Source organism: Pseudonaja textilis, chromosome 5 (assembly GCF_049901715.1).
Source record: "Pseudonaja textilis isolate UNSWEBS1 chromosome 5, rPseTex1.2, whole genome shotgun sequence".
Lineage (NCBI taxonomy): Eukaryota > Metazoa > Chordata > Lepidosauria > Squamata > Elapidae > Pseudonaja > Pseudonaja textilis.
In genome coordinates this window covers 49,500,200-49,521,783 of record NC_141994.1, presented here as the reverse complement: position 1 = coordinate 49,521,783, position 21,584 = coordinate 49,500,200, and the positions used below count along the sequence as shown (strand labels likewise).

At 38.5% G+C, this 21,584-nt stretch overlaps 1 protein-coding gene across 1 annotated transcript; it reads right to left on the bottom strand.

Moving 5' to 3' along the window:
• Positions 1–10,588: 10,588 nt before the first annotated feature.
• On the bottom strand, positions 10,589–19,504 carry C1QTNF6 (C1q and TNF related 6). Its single transcript, XM_026700315.2, has 3 exons — positions 19,239–19,504; positions 14,453–14,693; positions 10,589–13,724 (listed from the first exon to the last, which is right to left on the bottom strand). Exons 2-3 carry the CDS (start codon positions 14,685–14,687, stop codon positions 13,177–13,179), a joined length of 783 nt encoding a protein of 260 aa, XP_026556100.1. The 5' UTR covers positions 14,688–14,693; positions 19,239–19,504; the 3' UTR covers positions 10,589–13,176.
• Positions 19,505–21,584: the final 2,080 nt, after the last annotated feature.

The following is a 21,584-nucleotide window of genomic DNA, read 5'->3' as shown; positions in this document are numbered from 1 at the left end:
ATTGTTTGGGGCATCCAGAACAAATCTTGTCATAGAAGAAAAGGTGAGCACTACCATTGGTCCTGTGTCATGCCAACAGTAAAGCATCCTGAGATCATGCATCTTCGGGGTTGCTTCTCAGCCAAGGAAATGGGCTCACTCATAATTTTGCTGAGGAACACAGCCATGAATAAGAATGGTACAAAAAAATCCTCCAGAGCACCTTCTCTCAACCACCCAAGAACAGTTTGGTGACAAACAATGGCTTATCCAGCATGATAGAGCATAAGGCAAAAGTGATAATTAAATGGCTTGGGGACCAAAACATTGAGATTTTGGGTCCATGGCCAGGAATTTCCCCGGACCTTAATCCCATTGAGAACTTGTGGTCAATCCTCAAGAGGCTGGTGAACAAACAAAAACCCATGAATTCTGACAAACTCCAAGCATTGATTATGCAAGAATGGGCTGCCATCAGCCTGGAAGTTGATTGACAGCATGCCAGGGTGAATTGCAGAGGTCCTGAAAAAGCAGGGTCAACACTGCAAATATTGACACTTTGCATTAAGTCAATGTAATTGTCAATAAAAGCCTTTGACACTAATGCAAATACTTGTACTTATACTTCAATATACCATCGTAACAACTGCATGAAGGTCTTCCAATACTGGAGCAGCAGACTTTGTGAGAATTAATCTTTGTGGCATTCTCAAAACTTTTGGCCAGGATTATATATGCTGAGATGCAAATTTTAATAATGGAATTTGTTGCTTCAAAGATATAAACAAGATGTTAGTCTCTCTATAATGGTATGTTTGTTATATGTTGGTAAAGGACTGGAAACGTTGTTTTTTCTGCATCCACTGTGAGAAAAATATCTTTCTTTTTCCCCAAGAGTTCTTACTGCAGCAATATTTCCATTCCCTATGTCAGCTGCTTCTAAGAAAAATACCAGCCAAGCTAAACATCAATGTGTAATATAATTAAGGAGGTATGTTTATATTTATCTTTTCAAAAAGTTGTGTTGTTTGTTGCTTGAGGAATGTTTACACTCATGTGAGCTCACACATTTTGGTTGGCTGCAGTTCTTGGGAGGCAGAGGAAGCAGTGTGGGTGGTGGAGGGTGTTGTGGTCCCCATATGTGTAAACTGTAGGCGAGTTTTAGAGCTAAAACTGATAAAAGTGGAAAGCAGCTGAAGTAAGGTACGAAATGTTGGCCTATGAGCTTGGTGTTTGCATCAGTGACCATTCCACCTTTTCTTTTAGCAGCTCATCTGGCCACTTCAACCTCCTCCTCCTGCGGTTGCCTGTACGTTTTCTTCTAAAACTCAGAAATAACTGGGGCCATGTTCAAAAATAAGTAATATATGTGAAGAAGAAAGAGGAAATACATTTTATGTAACTTATTTCTATCTTCCTGGATCGTGTTTCTTTCTTGCCACATTTGGCCTGATTAAGATTAATCTTTTTCAAGCTAGCTGTCTGCAGCATTATTGGACTACAATTTGGGTACTACTTGGAAACAAATATGCAATACCTTATTTTCTTCAGTATATGCTTCTAACAGTTCCTCCTGGTTATCCGGCTTTCCAAACCTATTGCTTTCCCCAGATGTTTTCGGACAGTAGATCCTGGCATGGGAAAAACCTCCATAGCTGTTTTGAACTTAATATTTACATGCATGTCAAACTGTATTGTTAGAATTATTGAGGAATCTAGCAACATCTTTCACTAAGTTTATTTATAAATAGTGAAGGTCACAGATCGTTTCCACTGCTGGTGGACACCTCACTTTTTCTTTTTGTTATTGTGTGAAATAATAATTCTCTATTCCTTATAGCTAATAGGTTAGTTAATTCTGAAGTGGGTTCAACTGCTTCTTATAGAATACATAACTTTCTCAGAATTCCCCACATTCTGTTGAAATTCGGAGAGCCTCAACAGATCTTGCAAATACCAAGTTGGCAGAAGCTGCCTATAGGAATTTGGAATAGGGTTAAACAAATCCTCACAGTATGGTTCTATCAATGACAATTAACTGGGCTGCCTACATTAAAATCCTTTCTTCAGAAGTAGGAGATGGTGATCTTGTGGATGCATCTTATTGTCTTCCTTTAGAAGTAGGATATTGGTTATGATGAATCTGATATGATGTTATGATGCCTTTCTGACTGTCTTTATCTCTGCCTCTATCATTTCTATCACTATCTCTATCTCTGTCATCTCTATCTTTATCTCTGTTTCTAATCTATCATATATCTTAATCCATCTAACCAACATTCTAAGACAAAGAAAAACCATACAAGTCATCTGGAGCTTGGCTTCTAAGAAAAACAGAGAAGCTGAAGTTTGATCTGGAAATTTTGCCTCCAGATAGTATATGGTATTTCAGGGTCTACATGGCAAGTCTTTGCAGTGAATCACTTAGAGTTGCATTTCCTACATTAACAGAATAGATTGAATAGGATATGCTCGTCACATATTACTTGACTGATATTCCAGTAATAGCTGGGATGTTTATATTTTACTTCTGGTCAAATATGGACCACTATTAAACACTATACTAGCAAAGATATTATTCTTCCTAGCATTGCTCCCCATTATCTAGAACCAAACTCTTGCTCACATCAAATCATGGCTAATCCTGAACTCAAATGATCAAATCAAATCAAAGAACTCAAATAATCTTCATTCTCCTCAGTGATGCTGTAGCTCTAGGGCTGAAGAAATTTGGGTCAGAAGTAAGAGGGAGAAAGGACAATAAGGTTGTAATTATCTGTTGAAAAAAGTCAGAAGTCACTTAAATATTGAATTTAGTTTTTCCCCCCGTTTCTTGTGCTTTCTATTTTTTTGTTTTGTCTTTTTTCTCATTAAAGAACTCTGAATAAACACACATTTTAAAATATGATACTGTAGCTGTAGATGCAAAGAAGAATTTTGCTCAATTTGGGAACCACTTTATCCAAATTTATTCAGGTCTGCAAATCGGGACAAAATATTACCTTTTTTCTTCAAATGGAAAACCATATTAAGAGAACTTTGTTCAAAGATACCAAGTGTGGCAATGCATGTTAACCTATACCGAATTATTTCCAGTGGATATTTGGGTTTTTACAGATTATTATATCTTTCTTTCCCTATATAATGCTTTTGCATTCTCCTTTCTTTTTCTTTCCTTAATTCTTAAAAAAAAGAATCACGATAATTTATCCTTTTAAGGAAGGCCTGGTCTCTTAAAGGCACCAAATTCAGTTCTGGGGCATCACTCATTTCTAGGACATTTGCTCAATAGACCTGTCTCCCAGACTTTAAAAAGTTTTAGCTTTTATTTATGACTAATAGAATTCTGTCAGAAAGGATAAGCTTTCCTGAATGTATTAATTCCAACTTAATTTAAAACACATGTATCCATTCCTTCATTTTTATTGGTTTTATTATAAAAATTGGATACCATGAAATACTATATTAGCAGCACATGGTAACAAACCAGAAATAACAGAACCAGAAATATTCCAATTTTCATATATATATATATATATATATATATATATATATATATATATATATATATATATATATATATATATATTTCATTCAAAGAGTGAGCAGGCAATGAAAAGTAAAGTTCTCTTTTTGTATAATTTATTTTAACCATTTTTCAATTAAAGGTCAGTTTGTTTCCCCTTATCTTCTAGCAGTTGGCTTTCTCACTTATTTCATCTCGTAGTATGCTTCACGCTGATTAAATTGGATCAACTACTCTCATATCTTGAATTCCAACTAGCACAACAATAAGTTCTTTATGGAGCTCATTCTTTCCAGTCTTAAAAAGGAAATTTCACTAATGAAAAGAGATACAATGCCAGAAAACTTTTTAAAAAGAATATTTTTACCCCATCACCAGAATGGGCCCTGCACAACATTAAAGGAGCTTTCCAGATGCATCTTAGGGATGGCTTGAGTTTTGCTTTTGTATCTCTAGTTGTTGGTACAATCAGTATGATTTTGATTGGTTCCATTCCTGTCAACTTGATTTATTGCTTGAGGCAATACATCCATCACTACATGGATTTGATAGGATCTGTCATATAGGTATAATACAACATAACATATAATGAAAATCCTTCCATTCCCCACTATCCTGTCAGAGCTGAAGAAACTTCTTGGATGAGAAATGAAACGTCTTCAAAGAAAAAAACAAGAAAATCCAGTTGCCTCCTGAAAGAGCACCTTTGGAACCATAATGCAACATGTTTGAAGGATACTAGATTAGCAAAGGCTGTCCTAAACCATGATATAACAGTATACTCATGAGTTTTTGTAAACATCAATACAGGTGGTGCTCAACTTAACAACAGTTTATTTTGTATTGTCACCTTTTTAAAATTCTTTTTTCAGCTCAGGTATTGCACTGGTTGAACATTAAGGTAGACCCTTTAAAAATTCCCCTTTCAGACAGATGGTGCATAGAAATGAGAAACTGGATAGATGGACTTGTAAGGCCTCTGTTCACCATCAAGTCTTTGGTGGGACATAATATTTGAGCAGAACATTCTGTAATGTCTCAACAAAGCAAAAGGTCTGTGCTATGCATAGAACAAATAACCAAAAGCATCCAATTCTTATTTTGTACAAACTGGCAGTACCTTGATTAGTATCTACTAATTTCTGTTTGCAAGACAGAATAATAAAGGATAGCATGTTCTTGGTTTGCTTTTGGATGAAGACGTCTATGCACTAATTTGGGAATAATAAAAGAGTGACATATAGGCTATATTTCTGCCTGAAAATTCTAGAGCAGTTCTAGAGAAATTTCCCCTTTCTGGATGTGATGATGATTTTGGGGAAGGCACCTACCTATTTGAGGATCTTCTGATCTGCATGGCTAAAGTGGGAAGCATAGGGCAGGACTAGGTGGGAGTAGAATACAAGTGGGCAACATAGCAAAATTTAGTTATTTTGCACTTCTTATATAATTATAGAATTCTTTATTGGCCAAGTGTGATTGAACAACAAGGAATTTGTCTCTGGTGCATAAACTCACAGTGTACATATAAACAGCAAATAATAGGTCATAGATCATAACAAACAACAATTGATAAATGATAAGAAACCAATAGGAGAAGATACTAGGACTGATGAGAGAATGAGAAAAGATATACTCCCCAGATATGACAAAAATCCAATTGTCTTTTATTGTTATGCAGGATTTAGAAAATAAACCAAGAGAAAAGGGAAGAATAATGGAAGATCTTTCACTTTCCATTTATTGACGAATATGTGGTGATGTTTTGTTCCCGTAATAAAGAGGCTGACATCTGGGTGTGGTATACCACTATGCTTTTAGTTGCACACAATTTACTTACCTGGTATTTTCACACTGACTCCTTTAAACTAGTGTGGAAACCACAAATTACCAGAAAAGCTGCAACAGTTGAAAAAGCTGGTCCTAAATATGATCAAAATAACAAGAGTTGGAAGTCCAAGCTCCCGCTCAAACAGGCAGCCCAATACCATTTCAGACAAATGGCTGTCCAATTCCTTCTTAAAGAGATCTCTTAAAGCAGGGGTCTGCAACCTTAAACACTCAGAGCCATTTGGACCCATTTCCCACAGAAAAGAAAACCCTGGGAGCCAATAATTTAACAACTGGTGTGACTGGGTGGGTGTGGCCAACTTGACGTCACTCACTCCCACCCAGTCTCCTCCTGCTCTAGAATATGGAGCAAGTCTCCATCCCTTGCCATCACCCTTACCTTCTCAGGCCAGGCAAGGAGTGACGGGGAGGGGCAGGACCAGCCAGTAGTGGGATCAGCTGACAGGGAGCCGCAACAGAGGGCTGAAAGAGTCACACGTGGCTCCAGAGCCACAGGTTGCAGACCCCTGTCTTAAAGAGATCACTCTAAAGCAGGGGTTTCAAATTCATGGCCGGCGGACCAGATGTGTCATGGCCATTTTAGCAAAAGGGAAGAGTCACATGATGATGTATTGTCATGTGACAATCTCGTATGACCATGAGATTGACACCCCTGCTCTAAAGCATGCTGGCTGGGGAATTATGGAAGCTGAAGTCCACTCATCTTAAAGTTAATGTTGAGAAACTTTACTATAAAGTCATAAATGGCAATTTAATTGAACTAAATGGCTCAGATTTGGATAGATAAGGTCCTTCTCATGGGTACTGTATTATCACCAGCTGCAGTATTTGGAACAGGATACCAAATAATGGAACACCCTTTTAGAATCCATATGAGCCAATAAAAAAAACAAGTTCATTTCAATTTTTGGACTTCAGTTCTTTCAAGTTGGTATTGAAAGGCAAGGGCATGATAGTCAAGCCATCACATCTCCCATTTAGAAACTGTTACTGAGTGGGAGGTCAATAAATCTTATAAGGAATGTTAAAATTACCCAAAGAATCTGGAACCGATTACTGTCCAAGTAATAGAATATAAAACTAAACAATACTAATGCAGAAGCCTGATTAATCAAATATTTTTACATTTTTAATATAAAAAAGCTTTTATATGGGACTCCAAAATTTAATGAAGCCAAAGAGTTCAGAAAGGGAATATTTTAATTTAATTTAATTTTTAATTTAAATTATACAATCCTGTTTTTCCACTAACTCTTTAGTACCTATTATAAATCAATACAGATTGGATAATATTTAGACAGAGGGTAGTGGCACAAAAGATATTTAACTCAAAACATCAGAACTTGATGTCCTTCACAATTGGTTTTTATGACTGATAATCCCAAAACATTGAGGTTCAATTCACATGACACTTTTATTTGTGGTTAATCATGATCTATTTATTAACATTTCTAGGCTTACATGGCAATTGAAGTATAAACAATATGGCTAAGGATGTGGTACTTATACAACTATCAATCAATTTCTTCTATAATGAAATTAGTTCTTAAATTAATTTATTTAATCCCAATGTTATATTTTGGCTTCACAACCCAAGCAAAAATCAGACTCTAACTATCTTGATTATATGGGAACATGAGTACTTGCACATATGTATTCTTCCTACTATGTATAGGAATTGTAGTTAAGAATCACATTATAGATTTAGAGGAGGGTTTGGCCTGCCTAATTGGGAGTTGTACTACCAAGCTGCAAACTTGATGTGGGTTAAAGAATGGATAACATTAAGGAAAACTAGATTGTTGACATTAGAAGGTCATGATTTGTTGTTGGGTTGGCATGCTTTTTTATGGTATAAGGGAACCAAAACACAGGGGTATTTTAGAAGACATTATATATGGGAGTCTCTGTGGTTAAATTGGGAGAAGACAAGAAAACAATGTTATTTGAAAATTCCAGTTTGGTTATCGACGATAGAAGCGTTTTCTTATCCTATAATCTATAAAAAGGAACAAACAGTTAGCTATGGGGAATTACTAGATGAAAAGGGTGAACTTAAATCGATGCAAAAATTAGAGGAACAAGGTATACAGATGAATTGGTTTTCATATCTGCAAATACATTCAAAGTATTATGAGGATTCCAAAGCAGAGGGATTTTATGATAAACAAACTGATTTAGATAAGATTTTGATGGGTACTGATGAAAAGGTGATTAAAAAATTATATGGTTACTTATTGGAAATTAAGCTGGAGGAAGAACAAGTTAAAGAAACTATGATTGCTTGGGGGAGGAATTTTGGATATGGGATTGACTTAGAGAAATGGCAGAAATTATGGTTGCAAAATTATAAAATGACAATGTCTACAGCCTTTAAAGAAAATTTGTATAAGATGTTTTACAGGTGGCATTTTCCCCCGACAAGGATAGCAAGAATGTTCAAGAACAAATCCGAAAAATGCTGGAAATGTCATCAGAAACCTGGTTCATACTACCATATGTGGTGGACTTGTGAGGACGCTAGAAAATATTGGACTAAAATCCACATGTGGTTGGAAAAAATGACTAAGAAGCACATAGACTTAAAACCGGAGCTTTTTTTATTGGGAATCTTACCAGATGTCTATAGTAAAGAGTTGAAATACTTGATTGTAAATGTATTGACTGCGGCTAGGATTGTATTTGCAAAAAATTGGAAAAATGAGAAAATTCCATTGCAGGAAGAAGTCATAAAGAAAATATTGGAATGTGCTGAGATGAGTAGATTGACTTTTGAAATCAGAGAGCAAGAAGATAAACAATTTTATATAGTTTGGGATCTTTTTTATCAATGGTTGAATGATGAAATACAAAAATAGAAATGTTAGACAATAAGGAATAATATTGATTTTATTTTTCTTTTCTCTTTTTTGGTACTGGATATTATATTTATATAATAGTTTTCTGTTTCCTTTTTTTCTCTTATTTAGGATAGAATTGGCACAATTATATGATTTGTTTTAGAATAAATTACTTAAAATATAGTTATCTCACAAAGGCATGATCGAACAAAAGTTTAGTCAAATTTCTTTTTTTTAATAGTGATATTATGATTTATAAGTTTGTATTGACAATAAGAGTTATTATACAAGGTAATTGTAATTGTGACTATGAGAGGAGTGCACAAAACTGATGAACCAACCGACTCACTGTTTGTATATAAATATGGGGGAGCTGATGTTTTTATGTTTTGTCTGTTTGTTTGTATGTCAAAAAACAATAAAAAAATTTTTTTTAAAAAAGAATCACATTATAGTTCAATACTAGAATGCAGCAAATCTTCAACATATAGGCTAGAACTCACAACTGGTCTATTATGGATTTTAATAATAGAACTATTATCCTGCCACATGGATTTTGCATATTGCTCACTCCATCAGATCCTTGGTTTTGCCATCATCTAACAGACTTACTAGGAATGACAGATGGATGAAGTAACTTGAAGAAGACACCCAGTCCAGGCTATTCTTGAGATAGCCCTGGTTGGCCTAGATTAAGTGTAAAACCCCAACCACCTCTGTTCCAAGAAACACTTTCTTTCAAAAACTACTTCTGTATATGTAGATTTTTATCAGATGAAAAACATGTAGGAAAGAGGAAACCACAAATTGGGGTCGATATTTAGGGCCAAAATAGACATACTACCACCAGACATATTTTGTCAAGACATCCTGTATAAATAACATGCTTGGTTTTTTGAATGTTGAAAAGACAGTTGAACTGACCTACCTATCATCTTATCACATCCAATCATTTATTTTATACAACTACAATGCCACCTCAATTACAAGACTCTGGTGGGAGGGAGAGATGGATGGATGGATGGATGGATGGATGGATGGAGAAAGGAAAAGAGAAAGGGAGGTTAAGGCTAGAGATTGTGTCCTGCCTTAGGCACAAAGCCAGCTAGGGCTAACTGCTCTCTGCCAATCCTAGACAAACGAATTCTGACATCTTGCCAAAAATACTGCAGGGACTCCTTCAAGCAGTCAAGTCATGGAGTCAAGACAATTCACATATATTTGATGCTAAAATCAGACCTTTATCTATTTTATATAGACAAAAAGAATAAATATACATGCAAAATAGAATTGCCAGTAGCATATCTGATTTCACACAAATTCTTAGCTGGAGCCTATGACTATTTTGGTTCTCCAAAAAAGAAAGAAAAAGAATATTAATATGAAGTATGTTTTCATGATGCTTTTATTTTTCTTAAATTTAATATGTTGATTGTAAGTCTTAATGCAATGTATGCATTGTACATGACAGTAAATTTAGTATTTGGAGTGATATTTGTTAAAATCCTAGAAAAGACATATTTATTTCAATATATGCTGAAGAAAAGGAAAGTGGGACATACATTGCATTTTCACATAAAAGCTCCCATTTTCTGTAAATTTTCATCCTACAACTTGTGAAGTGATGAATATTTTTCAGCACTTGCAAGCTGTACAGAGAACACTGATTCTCCATGCAACTTATTTAAGAACAGTATTTTAAGGATTTTCCCCCAAATGGTCAGTAGCTGAATTTGAGCACAAGTGCCCCCAAACTGAGCAGATCTTGTTTTTTAACACTGCTATCATTTTACTACAAAGACTGTGTGATACAAGGAAAACAAATCTACACAAAATCATAAACTAGATTTTTTTCCCAATAGTTTTCCTAATCAAAATTCCAATTCATCACAAATTTACTACATCTGTGTGTAGTTGTGGAAGAATTCAGGGATTTATTTCTCCCTTTGTATCTCTTTTCACCCCTTTTGTAGACACTTTGCACTCTACTTATGAGTTTTTTACACATGATCAATCTGAGCCTTAGGCAAAGCTAGCCACATTTGAGGATGCTTCCAACTAGATAACTCCTAGTAACTAGTAATCAAATTATACTGTCTTCTTTTCAATCTTTTCAGTTCCTGCAAGGTAGGCCAATGCATTAAAAGAGGTTCCCTGGGGTGTTTGACAACAAATGTAAATTGTTTATTATTCTCATTTTCCTCATGCCTTAAACACTCCTTTCACAGTGTGTGTAAAATGGCTTTCTCTCATCATTCTGCATGCTGGTTTTCCTATATTTTAGAAATATTTCCACCAAAAGTGATATTTGTACTCTTCCCAAGGATGCTAAAATTTTGTAATAGAAAATCTTTGTCTTAGGAAAAAAAAGCCCCATAAAGAAAAGGACAACTCAAAGTGCAATCAAAAAGTTTTAATATTTAAAAGATACACACATATATACACACAAACCATTGTTTATTTCCACAAAGCACCATAAATTCCATAGGCCTTCTTGTTTATGTTATCCCCAATGTATCTCCCAGCAAATTAAAAATATTTTTCAAATATTGCATCAAAAAGGCCTCTTTAGCACCCAGAATTATAAAGGTTTTATATAGCACCAAAAAGTAGGCCTATAGCCTCATATCAACTATACACAAACTTTGTCCTTGTAACATTAGACACTGCTTCGCATAGAAGCACTTCTGCTGAGACAGGAATGGAGGCAAAGGCTCAAAGAGTTCAGTTCTCACATCTGGAAGCAATTCAGTTCTAGAAATTCTGGTTGTTCCCTCTGGAGACACAGGGACGCCATGTGTTGCATATAGCCAACAGCTGGTTTTTAAAGTACTACTTTGCAGAGAGAAGGAATTCAGATTGTTATGCAATCAGCTACAGCTTTCCCTGTATTACAAAAACAGGCATCTTGATACTTCCCATAGCCTGCCTTACAAGGTTACCCACTGGGTCAAAATAAAAATGCATGTCCTGTCCATTTCCTTTAAAAAATAAACTGAGAAGCCTCTTGGTTTGCAATTACTTGGTTACCTGTGAGTGGAATAGGCAGCAAATGTATATAGCTGGGTCTGTGTATGTTCCCCATCTATACACAAAAAAATATTGTTAACATACAGTGCATTGTAATAGAAATTCTTTAGCATCTAAGTCACATTTAGGAAATGCTCAGTGCTTTACTTAAAGCAATATTCCCCAAACTGGCATCTCCAGGTATGTTGGACTGCAACAGATACATTGGAGGTTGTAATCTTGCCTTATCTGCAAGGTACCATATTGATAGAAGATGATTGATAATATCCTGACCACAACTCTCCAAAGTAGGTCAGCATTATAATTCCCATTTAACAGATAAGCAGTGCTTTGGGAAATAAAAGAGGGGGGGGGGGGTCATCTAACTTATACTTAATTGCAGAGTGGAAATTGGGATTGTTAGGAAAAGAAATGTGCCTTTATATCCTCTTGAACAACTGTGATTTATCCTGCTGTGATGGAGAAAAAAAAAATCTGGATGGACACTTCCACTTGGAAGGCTAAGTTTCAGGCCACCCTCTGAATTACTGCATGGATGGTTCTTCCAAATGTTCCATTCTCCAAACAGCATATTTTGCACTTATTTGACAGTGACTCTTGGGAGAGCAGGGGAATGGAAAACTAAGAAAGAGAGAAAATAAAATGATTTTTCCTGGAAGAGGTATGCTGCATCTTGAATGAGTATGCACTTTGCCATATTTTATGGCAAGGCTCACATGTGGAATCAAAATGTAAAAGTTCCTTCAAGAAACCTTCTTTCCTTCATGTTTTTTTCCATCCTAGAAGTAGCCTATTTCTTTTGTAGCTTTAACAAAAGAATTCTTCATATGTAAAAATGGCACTTGCTGCCCTCAGCGAGAGAAGCTGATATGCAAGCAACTTGTATCTTTCTTTTGCTTATAATTCTTTGGGATCCTTTGCCCTTACAATTAATTGTTTACCCAGCTAACCAGTAGTGGCTGCATAGTGTCTTAGATTTGAAGGGTAAAGATTCCTCGCAGCATCATATAACACATGTTGGAAATATCTTAAAACAGCTATATCTTTTCCTAGTATTGCACAGTTGCAGCATGATCTCTGAAACAGATCTCTTAGCTTTCAGAAGTTACTGCCAGGTGCTATGTAGACATCCTTCAAAGAATTTACCTCTTTGACCCAGCCCCAATCACTAATTCTATCATCAATTCTGATTTGGGGGATAAGTTGGAAGCATTATTTCTACTCTTTTGCCACCCTGGGTTAAATCCTAATCCTGCATATGTTTAACATAGTGATGGAAAAGATCCCTGCAGTGTTATACAGTGTATTACATGTCCATTGCACTGATGCACAAATGCACATGTCCATTACACAGATGTAGAATTACATTTACTAACCCTATAGAACATTTACAAATGTAAATTTTGTGAAGGTGATGGCAACTATCAGTCATACAAGGCTTCCCACCAGGAATTCTTAGCAAAAAGAAGAGGGCTGTCAGGCACTTGAAATGCCAAAATAACATATTTTGGTTGATCTACATTTGGTTTGTAGATTTGTAGATAAGATATGGTAGCTTATCTCACTTGAGATACCTCAAAGAGTTTACTTCATGTAAACAATCTAAATTAGAACATTCTGCTTAGGAAGTGTTATGTCCAAACAAAGATGTTTACAAAATGATTCTGAGTTAGCAGAGATTTTATGAGGCTGCTTAGGATTTCCAGTCCATACCTTACAATCAGATCTAGTGTTGAGAAGGACACATAAACCAGCAAGACTTTTCTGGAATGTTTTTTGATCCATGAATATTTTTTTTTCAGTTGGCATTTTCAAAAGAAAAAAAAAAGTTTTCTTCAGTGCTCTCTCTCTGTTTTCAGATCTGTTGGTCATATTCTGTACTATTTGCAGACGTTCACAGGAAATCAAGAGGATGTTTAGAGGTTGAATTTGTGCTTTGGATGGAAACAACTATTCAAGACTGGGCTTGATCAAATAACCACTGAAAGTGATGTAGACATCCACATCGTCACTGTAGATGGCATTGTCACGCTGTCGCTTGTAGAGGCGCACCCAAACCTCATCGTTCTCCCGCAGCTCCAGCATCAAACTCTGGCTTTGCATGATGCTGCGGTCACTGGGCTGAGCATAGAGAATGACTTCCTCTTGGTCATTCCGCATGACGTGCATGTAGGTCTCCTTGAAATTCCAGGTGTGGACATTGAGACTGAAAAAATACAGGCCTGCCACGTAGCAGTAGAACTTACCCTTAAACATATCAAAGTGGCTATAGAGGTTCACAAAGACAGTGTCAAAGATCAAAGCCTGGTAGCCTTCATTACTGTGAAGAGCCTTCTTCCTGCCCACTGAGAAAGCTGCATACTGGTGCTTGCAGGGATCTCCAGGTGCCCCCATTTGTCCCTTGCTGCCCTTTGGACCCTGGGGTCCCTGATCACCAGGGGGTCCCTCTTTGCCCCATTTCCCAGGAACTCCAGACTCTCCTTGATCTCCTTTTTCTCCTGTGGAAAAGAGAGGGGGAAAAAGGGAGAAGCTGTGGAAGACAACCATTGCTTGTGGGTGGTTCCAAAATCCTTCCATACAATGTATTTTCATGCATATGTAGCATCTCTAGCAACCATAATTAAAGGATACTATAAAATTCCAGAAAGGGAGGTGGAACATAGAGGGGTGTATGTGTATGATGCAGGATATGATAGAACATGTGGTAACAGATCTTGCCCTGAGGAGATGCTTGAATGACCCAGATGGAGAAGTTTAACCTGTATCTAAGTAAAACATACAGGCTACACTTTCTCTAGCAGGCCTCTGTTTTATCTTTATTAAATGTGCTTTAATTTTGCCTGAAGAAACGGCATGTTTTGGTCCTACCTATGTTAACTGTAGACTTTTTAACCAAATGAGAGTTTATAGCAAAATTTTCCAACTTGTCATTCCAGAGGTTTTGAACTTATTTCCCAACATGTTTGGCCAGTACAGCTGAGGGATATACAACTAAAGGTTTAATGTGGGCAATTATTCTTTCACTAAATAAACATTTCCACGGTGGTTGACAGTTATTGGCTTGGGAAACAGGATGCACGTGTATACATGATGACTGACTAAGGCAAATAAACAAATCACAAGACTCTGCCAGGGAAGTTTCCAATTTGATTTAGGTGAAGAAGTGAAATGAGGAGGAAAACAATGAGAAGGTAGCATGAGTCAGAAACAGATGATAATTGCTTACCTTTCAGAATTGTGATGTTGATATATGGACGAACTTCTGGCATTACGAATGGCAACGCTTGAGGTCTGTCTCCACCTTCGGAGGTCCCAGGGACATCTAGAGAATCACAACATCTCTTGCAACCACTCAAGCTGGTAGGGACTTCTTGCCGGCCAAGCTCCTCACTGGGAGCCCCAAGCACAAAGAATGGGAGCACAAGAAAAGCCAGGGGCATGCTGAGTTGGAAGGCTTTCATTGTGAACTGCAAAAAAAAAAAAAAAAAAAAATAGTGAAAAGGACAGGACACCAGAATGGAGCCGCTTTTTCTATGAGAACTGTTCAGAAATAATAAGGAAAGCAAGCAAGCAGGCAGAGAATCCCCTTGCCATTGAAGCAGAGGTGGTATTCAGCAGGTTCTGACTAGTTCTGGAGAACCGGTAGCGGAAATTTTGAGTAGTTTGGAGAACCAGCAAATACCACCTCTGACTGGCTCCACTCCCATCTATTCACTGCCTCCCTAGTCCCAGCTGATCGGCTGGGTCTTCTTTTGTTGCCCTGCACAGGACAATGGAGCTGGAAAGCAGGTTAGTGGGGTGGAGAGGGAATGAGGATTTTGCAGTAACCTTTCCCTGGAGTGGGGAGGGAATGAAGATTTTACAGTATCCTTCCCCTACCATGCCCACCAAGCCACACCCACCAAGCCATATCACACCCAAGCCACGCCCACAGAATTGGTAGTAAAAGTTTTTGAATCCCATCACTACATTGAAGTTTTACAGTGACCAACTTCATTCCCAAAAAGCTGACTTAAAAGCCATTAGTTCTGATATTTATCTTTGTTTAACACATGAGAAAGTCATTATCCCACTGCACTATGCCAATCAGTGGGAAAATGTTTTGTGGCACACCAAACAACTATTCTATGAATGGCTAGTATCTCTATAAGTAACATGTCCTGACTGAACTCTTTATATTTCATTTCCCTTTAATTACCTGTGGAGATTCTGAGTCATATCACAGTCATGATTGTCTCAAAGGTGCTTTTTCAGAAGGCAACTGAACTTTGTTTTTTTCCTTGAGGAAGACATTTTGCTTCTCATCCAAGAAGCTTCTTCAGTTTTGACTCTATTCAGAACTGAAGAAGCTTCTTAGATGAGAAGCAAAATGTCTTCCTCAAGCAAAAACCAATGTCCAGTTGTTTGAAAAAAACAATATCCAGCCTTTTGAAAAAGCACCTTTTGATGTTCTTATCATCCAACCACTAATAATGCTCCCTTAGGACAACACTCAAAGTATCTATGACAGGAGTCTTCAAACTTGACAGCTTTAAGACTTGTGGACTACAACTCCCAGAATTCCTCCTCCAGTCATTGTTAGCTTAGGATTTCTGGAAGGTGAAGTCCACAAGTCTTAAACATGCCAAGTTTAAAGACCCTTGATCTATGAGTTCAAAATGAAGTATAGGTAATCCTCAATTTACAGCCACTCATTTAATGGTAGTTCAAAGTTACATTGGTCCCAGAAAAGGTGACTTATGACCTGTCCTCAAAATTATGACCATTGCACCATCCCCTTGGGTACATGATTACAATCTGGGTGATTGGCAACCAATTCACATTTAAAATTATTGCTATATTTAAAATGGTCACATCATTGCAATTTGTGATCTTCCTTGCTGGCTTCTAACCAGTGGGAAGCCAGATTTACTTATCAATCATATGATTCACTTAACAGCCATGTGATTTGCTTAATGACCACAGTTAAAATGATAGTAGAATTGGATCCAGTCGTGCAATAATTTGCTTAACAACCTCATTTCTTAGTGATCAAAATTCTGCTCCCAATGGTGGTCATAAGTCAAGGACTACCTGTACTTTAATAAATGTATTGATCCTGGAACTTAGTTTGGGGGGAAACCAAGAGCAAATAAATTCCTTTCGTACAGATATTTTCTCCCTCCATTCTGTACAAATTATTAATTGATGCTGTGATGGAAGGGAAAATGTTCATTTCTCAGTTGTACAATACAGATCACAAGGTGATCTATAAACAAATTATTTCTTATAGGAAGTGAAACTGACTGTAAAACTGAGCCCGATAGGATGGGTGTATCATCTTCCATGTAGAGTATCTCTGAATGGAAATAGAAATGTAAGATAAAAAAAAACTACATTGGTACTAGCATTTACACCAAAGATCCAGTACTGTAAAAATCCCTTTCTATTATTTCTGCAAAGCCTCCTGATTTCCCTTGCCAACATCTAGCTTGTTGAGGCAGTCTCCAAAAATTGGATGCAATTGAACAGAAGAAAATAATATATTGTTTTGACTTACAACTGACTGTCTGTAAATAGTTTAGCTACAGAAATCCATAAAATGAGCAGTCAGGATTTTTAGCTTTTAGTTTTTCAAAGTAAGCAATCGCTGAATTGAGCTCAATTCCTAGTAACACACATGGTCATTTCAGTATAGTTTTTTTGATAGTACGAAAGCAGATTGCAACAACCTTCTTCAAGGTTTGGATTGGATTGTTGTTTTATTCCTTTTGGTTTGCCCAGGGTAGTCTACAACCTAGAGTTCATCTAAGATCAGCCAAGATCACCTTGGTGCTGCTGCCCCCTAGTTCCCATGAACAGTTTTTAATTAAGGCTGTCCTTAAATAATTAACTAGTTTCACTGTCCTTTACCCTCACTTTAACCTGTACTTTAATTAAAGCCAAGATTTCAATCTCTTCACTTTGATGACTTAAGCCCTGCTATGTATTTTTTTAGTACTTTTGTGAAAGTAATTGTCCTTGGAAGGAACTCCTAGAATGAAACAGCTGAATAGGAAGTTACTAAAATATTGATTACTGGTGAAGAGATGATGGGAAAATAGTTGTCCCAATGTCCTTAAACAACAACATTCCCTCTCTTTAAATCAATGTCATTCTTTAAATTGACATTATGATAAATTTAAGTTATAAATGTTAAAAGTAGAGCTAAACAACGCTGTCATTCTTTAAATTGACATTATGATAAATTTAAGTTATAAATGTTAAAAGTAGAGCAAAAACTTATTTGGAGTGATTTCTCCTCAGGTTATCTATGTGGTCATTTGCTTACCTACTAAAGGGTGCAGTTTATTATAATTTTTCAAATAGGGTTTATCCATGTGACTATCTTGTGGCATTTGGCTGAGTCACTTACTGTTTGGGAGCATTTAGAAGCCATGGTGGTGCAGTAGTTAGAATGCAGTATTGCAGGTTGACTCTGCCCACTGCCAGGAGTTCAATCCTCACTGGCTCAAGATTGACTCAGCCTTCCTTCCTTCTGAGGTCAGTAAAATGAGGACACAGATTGTTGGGGGTCTGTAATTTGCTGACTCTGTAAACCGCTTAGAGAGGGCTGTAAACCACTATGAAGCTGTATGTAAGTGTAAATGCTATTGATATTTCTCCATACTGGGATCTTAATCTTGTACAGCCCGCTGCTGGTGTTGGGCTGAGGCATTTTGATATCAAAGTATTTGATTTTCTCTTTTGCAACAGCTAATACTTCCTACAAGTGGTGGGATTCATTTTTCTTTTACTACCAGTTCTGTGGGCGTGGTTTGGTGGGTATGTCAGGGGAAGGACACTGTAAAATATCCAGTCAGGGGTGGTATTTGCCTGTTCTCTGAACTACTCAAAATGTCTGCTACTGGATCTCCAGAACTGGTCAGAATCTGCTGAATACCACTTCTGCCTCCTACCTCCCCTATGCGTTGCAATCTGCATAGGGGAGATGGTTTTGAATGCTGCCTAGGGAGTATGTTGCTGCAAAAGTAGAGATAAGGCATGGGCCCACTTTCCTCACTGCTCTGGCGGTTGGAATCTAACTTTGGTCACTATTCCACTACTCACAATTAGGATGCCTGCTATATTCTGCAGGAACTCCTGGCCTACTAATCTTCACAAGACTTTACTGTTATTTTTGTGTATCTTTATCTATTGGCCATAGTCGCCCTTCCCGATATCATTCCCACGGTTATGCCTCTTTATAGTCTACTGCAGTATTTCTGAACCTCAGCAACTTTTTTAAAAAATGTGTAGACCAACATCCAAATTTCCCTAGCATGCTTTAAGATGCACGAATTCCAATTCCTGGAATTCCCCAGCCAGCAGGCTTTAAGATAGGAGGACTCCAATTCCCAGAATCCCCCCTCCTGGGGAATTTTGGCAGTTTGAAGTTCACTCCTCTCAACCTCACTGAAGTTGAGAAACGCGGCACTTTTGGAACTCTCAAACTTTATGCTTTCATTCTGGGCCACTGTCCAAGCCTTTCCACACACACACCCTCCACACACCCTCTGCATCCCGAGGATGTGACTGAGGAGAACCCCACGTACGACATCTACAACAGTAACCCAAATCAAACGCCAGTGGATCAATCTGCTTTAGTATACATCGCGGCGTTGTTATTCGTGCTTGTGTAGGGATGCTGGAAATAACTACCGGTATTATTCACCTAAACCGTCCCTTTTAAGAAGGCGACCTTCCAAGACACTGAAGCGTTGCTTTCCGTTTTCACTCTGGGAAAAGTCGGCGAGCGCTCCGGAAAGCCGAGCTGAGCGGAGGGGGTATTTGGCGGAGTTAAAAAAGCCGCGACAGGGGAGGGCAGGAGGGACGCCGAAGCCGGGTGGCGTTTGATCGCTGGCATTTGATTACTAGGGAGTATGCAAACTCGGGAGGGAGGAAGATGAAGCGGAAGAGGGTTGCCATCTGCCGTGAGGTCGGGCGCCCGCGGGTCCCCTAACTCCCTCAGTGCAACAACCCGGGAGGCTCACCCCAGTGGAGATGCACGTCGCCGCAGGTCCTTAGAGCAAGCCGTTTTCTGCTCCTCCGCTCGCTGCTCAGTCCCTCCTGCTCGCGAAGCCTGCCTGGGGTTTCTTTCACAGCTTCTTGCTGGCACACAGGCGCCTCCAACCACCGATCCCGCCGAAGAGACTCTATCCCTTCACGCTCCCTTCCCTTTTCTCCCCTCTTTGGGCTCCGCAGGGTGTTAGGTTTCGAGCGCCGTTAACTCTTTCCTCGGCGATAGGAGCCGTTCCCCCCCCCCCCCGCCCCGCTCTTTCTCCCGGCCTGGCCCATCTGCGCTTACTCAGCGCCGGCCCCTCACTCTCTTTTGGGACGGCCGGAACCCGAATAAGAGGCGCTACCAAGAGCTCTTAGTCCATGAAGGAGAATGGCTTGCTTCTCCGTAGTTAACTGGAAGTTAGCCCCAGGTAGCGGGGAACAGGATTGCAGCTGCGGAGCAAATGGTTATTGGCAATTATTAGCAACTAGCAAATTATTAGCAGGGGGGCAGGAAAAAAACCTAGATTGAGGTGTCTGTTGCGACCCGATATTCTAGACAACTTTTCTAAACAATAAAGGATATTAGTATGTCAAGGTTGAAATGAAGGATCCTTGGTGCTCTCTGAGCTTGGTTGTTTTCTTGCAGATACTTTGTTGCCCAAACGAACATCAGATGAGGATGATGATACCTAGTTTGGTTAATGAAACATGCAAGAAAGCAAGCTCCGTGAGCACTAAGGACCCCTAACTTTTCCAATCCTTAACCACATGGATGATGTTTGGAGATGATGGGAGGGGTATCCAGACGCATTTGTGGACAGAAGGTGAGGAAAAGGATAACCATTTATTCATGTACCCAAAACTCTTGTAGTCACAGATGCTGAAATTCAAGCAATCTGAGCAGAGAGAGCCACGTGAGAGTTGTATTGTACAGTTTGAAGTAGGCTTAGTTAAGAAAAAAGATATACACCTCCCCTATAAAACCAAAATATCCTTCCCAATAGGCACAGCTAATCAGTCCTGCTATAATGTTACCTATTAGTCCTTATCCTGGCAGAAAAGTCCTTATCCTGGCAGCCCAAGGCCATGGTAGTGCTAGCAAGAGATGCTATATAATTGGCAACATCCATAAGCCACCTAAGGAGTAGGCAAAATGAGATAGGAGTAGATAAAATGTGCTGCTACCCCGAAAAGGAAAAAAAAAATCCCCCATGAAAAACAATTTGTCATCTGAAGCTTTGGACAATTTGTAATTTGGTGGCAGAACTACCATCCGCAGCTGGCAAAGTTCAGCTATTCTATGGTTTAAATTCACCTTCAGTAAGCTACACAACTAGCGGGAGAAGAAAAAAACATCCTCCAGCATGACCGGTTTGGCAGTGGGTCAGTAATGGTGTGGGGTGGCATTTCTTTAGGGGGCCACACAGCCTTCCATGTGCTCACCAGAGGTAGCCTGACTGCCATTAGATACCGAGATGAGCTCCTCAGACCCCTTGTGAGACCATATGCTGGTGCGGTTGGCCCTGGGTTCTTCCTAATGCAAGACAACGCTAGACCTCATGTGGCTGGAGTGTGTCAGCGGTTCCTGCAAGACAAAGGCATTGATGCTATGGACTGGCCCACCTGTTCCCCAGACCTGAATCCAATTGAGCACATCTGGGACATTATGTCTCGCTCCATCCACCAAGTCTGCACCACAGACTGTCCAGGAGTTGGGGGAAGCTTTAGTCCAGGTGTGGGATGAGATCCCTCAGGAGACCATCCGCCACCTCATCAGGAGCATGCCCAAGCATTGTAGGGAGGTCATACAGGCACATGGAGGCCACACACACTACTGAGCCTCATTTTGACTTGTTTTAAGGACATTACATCAAAGTTGGATCAGCCTGTAGTGTTTTTTCCACTTTCATTTTGAGTGTAAGTCCAAATCCAGACCTCCATGGGTTGTTAAATTTGATTTCCACTGATAATTTTTGTGTGATTTTGTTGTCAGCACATTCAACTATGTAATGAACAAAGTATTTAATAAGAATATTTCATTCATTCAGATCTAGGATGTCTTATTTTTGTGTTCCCTTTATTTTTTTGAGCTGTGTGTGTGTGTGTGTGTGTGTGTGTGTATGTATGTATGTATGTATGTATGTATGTATGTATGTATTTTAATGAGAGCATTCTTGGCTGCTGAAGCCATATAAATATTCCTTGTTCCCATCTTTATTGTTTGATGCTCTTTTACTGCCCTGGTTTTCTGTAAGCAGACCAATCACGGAAGGGAAGTAAATACATATAGTTGTCAGCTATTTATGGCTATTTGCAGTGACCATGGTTTATGTCAT

Coding starts and splice junctions, on each gene's coding strand:
- C1QTNF6 (XM_026700315.2), bottom strand. CDS start 14,687: ATGAAAGCCTTCCAACTCAGCATGCCCCTGGCTTTTCTTGTGCTCCCA. Junction 13,725..14,452: donor CAACATCACAATTCTGAAAG/GTAAGCAATTAT, acceptor TCTTTTCCACAG/GAGAAAAAGGAGATCAAGGA.